An 8,093-nucleotide genomic window follows, 5' to 3' on the forward strand; every position below is an offset into this window, starting at 1 on the left:
ACTCATTAGTGTGACTTTGATGGCTTCTACTGCCTTTATGAATATATTTGCATATCTAAACGCATGTCCAAATATGGCAAATTGAAAGATGACACTGCCTCCTCTATCCTCTCAGCCATAAAGCCTGTGATCCATACTGCTGGCATTTAGCCCCTGCGAGCGCCCCCGGAAAGAAGAGGCGAGGCTGCGCCGAGGGCGACTGTGGCGCTGTAGAGGTCGGCCACGCTGGACGCTGTTTGTCAGGGAGCGCGCGTCTCTCGCCTGCAGGCGCCCTGCCCTTTAGACGCGCCAGGCCTCAGGAGCCTGCTGCATGCCAAGCAGACCTGTGCACTCGCATGCAGCCGCCGAGGAGGGAGAGGGAGAGGACGCGGGTCACGGTGACACACCCTGATGCACCGTGGGAGTCGACGGAGGAGGTGAGTGTCGACAGCGAAGCCTCATGTCGATGGCTGAGAGATATTACACACCTTCGCCCTACAGCGGTCGGAGGGTTATCACAAACCAAACACCCACCACCGTGCCCTACCCCCGCACACACACACACACACACACACACACACACACACACACACACACACACACACACAAAGCTGAGTTCATATATTCATGCATGCTTTCAGATGACGGCCTCATTATAAAAATTATGCGTGCATGTGGACAGTTTACACACCCACTGCTGACTCTTATATCTGAAATCATCTTCTCTAATATTTATCCAAGGAGGAGATTGTATGTCTTGAGGGTTAATGTGCTTTTTTATTTAATTCCCAGTCAGAAAGCTGCTGGATAAAAAATAAATTTCTAATCAAATATTCCAATTAGGGTTTTTTTTTGCATCGCAATAATTTTAGCAAGTATACAAAAAATAACTTTCCCTTTTATCATTTCAAATCTAAACAATGATAAATTAATACAATTTTGTTTTAGTGCATTTAAAAGTGGAGTTGTTAACCATCAAGGCACCAAACATATACATCCTGTTTTATAAAAAAAAAATATATATATATATATATATATATATATATACATACATACATACATACATACATACATACATACATACATGTCTTAATAAGGTTATCCAAAAAATAGTGCTCGATACCGTAGTAGAGCGCAATATATGTATGTGTGGGGGAAAAAAATCACAAGACTATTTCATCTCTACAGGCCTGTTTCATGAGGGGGGGTACCCTCAATCGTCAGGAGATTTTAATGGGAGCATTCGCATACCATGGTTTATATAGGGCACAGAGTGGGTGGGTGCAGGCTGGCCTAGGGGCGTGGTGATTGGTTCATGTGTTACCTAGGAGGTGTTTCCGTCTATGGCGGCATGTTGTTACAATTTCGCTGCGCTTGTTGAGGGATGACAGGTCTGGACGGTAGATAATAAACAGTTTCTCTTTCAAGCATAGGTTGCATCTTTTATTACCACTATTGTAAGGTGTGCTGGATGCAAGAATTTGCCATGTTATTGAATATTCAACATTATTGTCTTTGAGGTTCCAAATGTGTTTGCTGAGTTCTGTGGTATTTCGCAGGTTTTTGTTCCTGAAAGAAGCCTTGTGGTTGTTCCATCTGGTTTTGAATTCACCCTCGGTTAATCCTACATATGTGTCGGATGTGTTAATGTCCTTGCGTATTACCTTAGATTGGTAGACAACTGATGTTTGTAAGCATCCCCCGTTGAGGGGGCAATCAGGTTTCTTTCGACAGTTACATGCTTTGTTGGTTTTGGAGTCGTTCTGACTGGGGGTCGACGGCTCATTTGCAATTGTTTTGTTGTGGTTTGAGATGATTTGTCGTATATTGTTCATGCAGCTGTAGCTCAATTTGATGTTGTTCTTGTTGAATACTTTTCTTAGGTTGTTGTCTTTGGGAAAGTGTTTGTCAATCAGGTTGAGGAATTTGTGTCCAATGTTTGTTGAGACGTTTTTGCTGTATGGGGGGTTGTACCAGATGATGCCGTTTCGTTTTCTGTTCTTTTTTGGCTGGTTTCCTGGCGTGGGTTCATAGGTGAGGGTGAAATTGTATCCGCTTTCATCAAGGGCTTTTTGGTACGGGGGGGTTGCTTGGTCAAATTCAGCTTTGCTAGATGACAGCTATCAGGCTATCGATGCTGTCATCTAGCAAAGCTGAATTTGACCAAGCAACCCCCCCGTACCAAAAAGCCCTTGATGAAAGGGCTTTTTGGTACGGGGGGGTTGCTTGGTCAAATTCAGCTTTGCTAGATGACAGCTATCAGGCTATCGATGCTGTCATCTAGCAAAGCTGAATTTGACCAAGCAACCCCCCCGTACCAAAAAGCCCTTGATGAAAGCGGATACAATTTCACCCTCACCTATGAACCCACGCCAGGAAACCAGCCAAAAAAGAACAGAAAACGAAACGGCATCATCTGGTACAACCCCCCATACAGCAAAAACGTCTCAACGAACATTGGACACAAATTCCTCAACCTGATTGACAAACACTTTCCCAAAGACAACAACCTAAGAAAAGTATTCAACAAGAACAACATCAAATTGAGCTACAGCTGCATGAACAATATACGACAAATCATCTCAAACCACAACAAAACAATTGCAAATGAGCCGTCGACCCCCAGTCAGAACGACTCCAAAACCAACAAAGCATGTAACTGTCGAAAGAAACCTGATTGCCCCCTCAACGGGGGATGCTTACAAACATCAGTTGTCTACCAATCTAAGGTAATACGCAAGGACATTAACACATCCGACACATATGTAGGATTAACCGAGGGTGAATTCAAAACCAGATGGAACAACCACAAGGCTTCTTTCAGGAACAAAAACCTGCGAAATACCACAGAACTCAGCAAACACATTTGGGACCTCAAAGACAATAATGTTGAATATTCAATAACATGGCAAATTCTTGCATCCAGCACACCTTACAATAGTGATAATAAAAGATGCAACCTATGCTTGAAAGAGAAACTGTTTATTATCTACCGTCCAGACCTGTCATCCCTCAACAAGCGCAGCGAAATTGTAACAACATGCCGCCATAGACGGAAACACCTCCTAGGTAGCACATGAACCAATCACCACGCCCCTAGGCCAGCCTGCACCCACCCACTCTGTGCCCTATATAAACCATGGTATGCGAAATCTCCTGACGATTGAGGGTACCCCCCTCATGAAACAGGCCTGTAGAGATGAAATAGTCTTGTGATTTTTTTCCCCCACACATACATTATATATATATATATATATATATATATATATATATATATATATATATATATATATATATATATATATATATAAATATACAGTATATATATATATAATGTCCAGGGTGTACCCCGCCTTCCGCCCTATTGTAGCTGAGATGTATAGTCATCCATCCATTTTCTACCGCTTATCCCTTTCGGGGTCGCTGGAGCCTATCTCAGCTATAATAGGGCGGAAGGCGGGGTACACCCTGGACAAGTCGCTACCTCATCACAGGGCTAACACATATAGACAGACAACATTATATATATATATACACATATTGTATATATATATATATGTATGTATATATATGTACGTGTATATACATACATATGTATATATATGTATATACATACATATGTATATATATGTATATACATACATATGTATATATATGTATATACATACATATGTATATATATATACATATATATGTATATATATACATATACATGTATATATAATATGCATGTATATACACATATATGTGTATATATATATGTGTATATATGTATATATATATATAATATGTATGTATATATATATATGTGTTTATATATATACATATATATATGTATACATATATATGTATACATATATATGTATACATATATATGTATACATATATATATGTATACATATTTGTATATATACGTATACAAATATTCCATATATAAAAAATCATACATATATATACTGTACATACATATAGTATATGTGTATATATATATATATATATATACATACATACAAACATACATATATATATATATATATATATATATATATATATATATATATATATATATATATATATATATATATATAAAATATTGGGGCGGCATGGCGTAGTGGGTAGAGCAACCGTGCCAGAAACCTGAGGGTTGCAGGTTCGCTCCCCGCTTCTTATCATCCAAAAATCGCTGCTGTTGTGTCCTTGGGCGGGACACTTCACCCTTTGCCCCCGGTGCCACTCACACCGGTGAATTGAATGATGAATGATAGGTGGTGGTCGGAGGGGCCGTTGGCGCAAATTGCAGCCACGCTTCCGTCAGTCTACCCCAGGGCAGCTGTGGCTATGAAAGTAGCTTACCACTACCAGGTGTGAATGAATGATGGGTTCTACATGTAAAGCGACTTTGGGTACTTAGAAAAGCGCTATATAAATCCCAGGTATTATTATTATTATTATTATTATATATACATACAAACATACATATATATATATACATACAAACATACGTATAATATATACATACATATATATGTAAATCTTTTCAAAGATGAATGCAATAAAATAAATCATTTTGTCTGGTTTGATCATTTACATGTTTTCATTTGATGACACAAACCATTAAGTAAACAGCAAATACAATAACCAACAGGTACAAATAACCTCCAATCTAAAAAGCGCGATGTGATACACACCCAAAAGTTCTTTCAATGTCATCAAAACTGACTATACAATTTTAACTACTGTACATAAAAAAACAGGATCTCACCAAAATATATTTTTTTAAATGCTTACAATGCAGCAGTAATTTAGCTGTAAGCCCTTCCTCCGAAGTTACATAAAAATAACCCCACAAAAAATCCCTAAATCATGCATAAAGTCAACAAATGCATCAGCAAACTTCAGGTAAACAAAATTCCACTCAGGAGACACTTCATAAGGTATGAATACACAAACTAAATGGTGTGTTTAATGTTATTGTACTGTGCTTTTCCACTTTGTACAATTGCCTGCTTCCTTCAAGCGTTTTTTAAGATTTGCTATGTTTAGGCCTGTGTCTGTGTAGCCACTACTATTGTAGTGGCTGGTGAGTGTCCATGGTCTTGAAGTGTGGGGTCATAGGTGAAAAAAGTGGCCTCGTGATTAAAGTCCATAGTTGGCTTTGGCCTGCATGACACCCATATTTTCATGTTTACACACGCACACACCTCTACTTGTCGCCCCCCTTGCTGTCCCGGTCCTCAGCGCCACGGTGCCCCCTGTGACTGCGCCTCTCTTGACACTCCCGGCACTCTTCCTCCTCCTCCTCCTCCTCCTCGTCATCGAAGACGATCTTCACCTCCAAGCTTCCTATGTAGAGCGATACGGCGCACAGCCAGAAGAGGGCGACGCTTCCCACCATGGCGCCCTGGAAGAGCACGGCGGGCATGGACAGCATCATCAGCCTGCGCATGGTGATGAGGCTGGCGGTGTAGGTGGCAGCGCCTATCGACACGCAGGCTCCGCCCAGGGTGAAGAATACTGCAGTGAAACAGAAAGTGGCATATTAGGCTCCACCTGCAAATGACTGGAAAATTTAAAAAAATTAATTCCATCCACAGTTGGTACCGTAGGCTGCCTCTCGTCCCGCTTCGCTTTGGACGAAGGCGAGGACGCCGATCCCAGTCGCCAGCAGACCGTTTCGAAACCATGACAAGAAACCTGAAAAAGCACAAAATAACGAGGTCAAAACGAGAATTCCTATCCATCCATTTTCTACCGCTTGTCCCTTTAGGGGTCGCGGAGGGTGCTGGAGCCTATCTCAGCTGCATTCGGGCGGAAGGCGAGGTACACCCTGAACAAGTCGCCACCTCATCACAGGGCCAACACAGATAGACAGACAACATTCACACACTAGGGCCAACTTAGTGTTGCCAATCAACCTATATATATATATATATATATATATATATATATATATATATATATATATATACACACACACACACACACAAATATATACACACATAAATATATACATATAAAATCCCCTGACGAGCAGGGAAACCTGCGAAACAGGCTTGTAGGGATGATATAGCCTCTTGTGTTTTTTCCTGACCTAACGTATATTCCGCTCTACCCCGGTATTGAGCACTGTAAAACGGATAAACCACAGAAACCTTGTATGTATATATATATATATATATTCCATGCGTGATGATGTCCCGTTATCGATGAGAAAATGCATTTTTAGACAATATGATTTACTAGGAGACATTAAGAGTAACAAAATGTATTAAAAAGGACAGATTTAAAAAATATATATAATAATTAAAATTTAAAAAAAAGTTTATTTGGGACTTCCAACGTGCTGGATTTTGGACGCTGGGCACGCCGTAGTTTGGGGACCCCTGGTCCACATGTTCTGGTTGAAAGATTTTCATTGCTGTGTTTGTAGTTTTGAGCAGTACATCATATTATTGTTTTTTAAATATTAACATCTTTGACGCTGTATTGGCAAGAAATCCATCCATCCATTTTCTACCGCTTATTCCCTTTGGGGTCGCGGGGGGCGCTGGAGCCTATCTCAGCTACAATCGGGCGGAAGGCGGGGTACACCCTGGACAAGTCGCCACCTCATCGCAGGGCCAACACAGATAGACAGACAACATTCACACTCACATCCACACACTAGGGCCAATTTAGTGTTGCCAATCAACTTATCCCCAGGTGCATGTCTTTGGAAGAAATATTACCAGCAAATACGAAGCACACTCGCTTATAAATATTATTACAAATATCACAATAATAAAAGCTTACAGCTACCTACCTATAAAGACTGCTATAAGTTAGTTATTTTCTAGCAAGTCAGTCATTTACTTTATTATTGTATTAAGGAAATTAATTTAGTCAGGAATTAATAAATAAAATAGGAAAAATGTATGCAGTTTACCCCATAGACATCTTATAAGTAGACGCAGCATCGAGCGCTACTGCCTACTGGCGCTGACGAGACGTGGGGCCGGCATCTTGGAGTGGTGATCCGCTCCACTCAGTGCAATTCATTTGGCAGGAGCAATGAACTGTCTGTGCATTTAATTCATCTTACCTCACTGAATACCACTAATTTTCACGCGTTTTTTTGTCATACGTGTAGCTATGATAAAAGACACATGTTTTGGCGTGTTTTATTATTCATAGTTTGCTTAAAGGGGAACATTAACACAATTTCAGAAGGGTTAAAACCATTAAAAATCAGTTCCCAGTGGCTTATTTTATTTTTCGAAGTTTTTTTCAAAATTTTACCCATCACGCAATATCCCTAAAAAAAGCTTCAAAGTGCCTGATTTTAACCATTATATACACCCGTCCACTTTCCTGTGACGTCACATAGTGATGCCAATACAAACAAACATGGCGGCAAGAACAGCAAGGTATAGCGACATTAGCTCGGATTCAGACTCGGATTTCAGCGGCTTAACACTGTCTGATAAGATAATTACTAACAACTATAAACTAGGTTTACAGCATATGAAATACATTTGGCAACAACATGCACTTTGAGAGTGCAGACAGCCCATTTCAGGCGCGCTTAGAATATATATTTTTCCACTATTTCAGCACTCAGGTTAACCATACCTAAATAGACACAAAATACTGCATTACACAAGACTATCCGAATGTACTCGAATGATTGAAAAAAATAAATGTTTTTAAGCTAAATTATTGAAAAACACAGTTTATGTCTAATAATTTACGTAAAACCGCGAGTAATGAATAAAGTTTTCATCAATTAATATATTCTGTAGACATACCCTCATCCGCTCTCTTTTCCTGAAAGCTGATCTGTCCAGTTTTAGAGTTGATGTCAGCAGGCCAGGGAAGCAAGGGTCGATATTCTTCTCTTGATCATCTTCGGTGGCATAAGGGACGGTGTGAGCCAAGACATCCAGGGGGTTTAGCTCGCTCGTCTGCGAGAACAAACTGCCGCCATTGCTTGCCGTGCTACCGAGGTCCGTTGTCCCTGAATAGCTCACACACTGCGGCAGATTCAATGGGGGTCTGGCGGCAGATTTCTTTGACTTTATCGTTGGAAATGCATCTGCTTGGAGTGCCGCAGGATATCCACACATTCTTGCCAT

General features: G+C 40.4%; 1 protein-coding gene across 1 annotated transcript in view; it reads right to left on the reverse strand.

Moving 5' to 3' along the window:
- Nucleotides 1–4,909: 4,909 nt before the first annotated feature.
- Nucleotides 4,910–8,093, reverse strand: part of tmem160 (transmembrane protein 160) — an 8,394-nt gene continuing 5,210 nt past the window's right edge. Inside the window, exons 3-4 of the mRNA XM_061972922.2 lie at nt 5,581–5,673; nt 4,910–5,493 (exon numbers count right to left, since the gene is read on the reverse strand). Of these exons, the coding sequence (XP_061828906.1) occupies nt 5,183–5,493; nt 5,581–5,673 (404 nt within the window). The 3' untranslated portion in view covers nt 4,910–5,182. The remainder of the gene's footprint in view (nt 5,494–5,580; nt 5,674–8,093) is intronic.

The sequence above is a fragment of the Nerophis lumbriciformis genome, linkage group LG17 (genome assembly GCF_033978685.3).
Source record: "Nerophis lumbriciformis linkage group LG17, RoL_Nlum_v2.1, whole genome shotgun sequence".
NCBI classification, from domain to species: Eukaryota; Metazoa; Chordata; class Actinopteri; order Syngnathiformes; family Syngnathidae; genus Nerophis; species Nerophis lumbriciformis.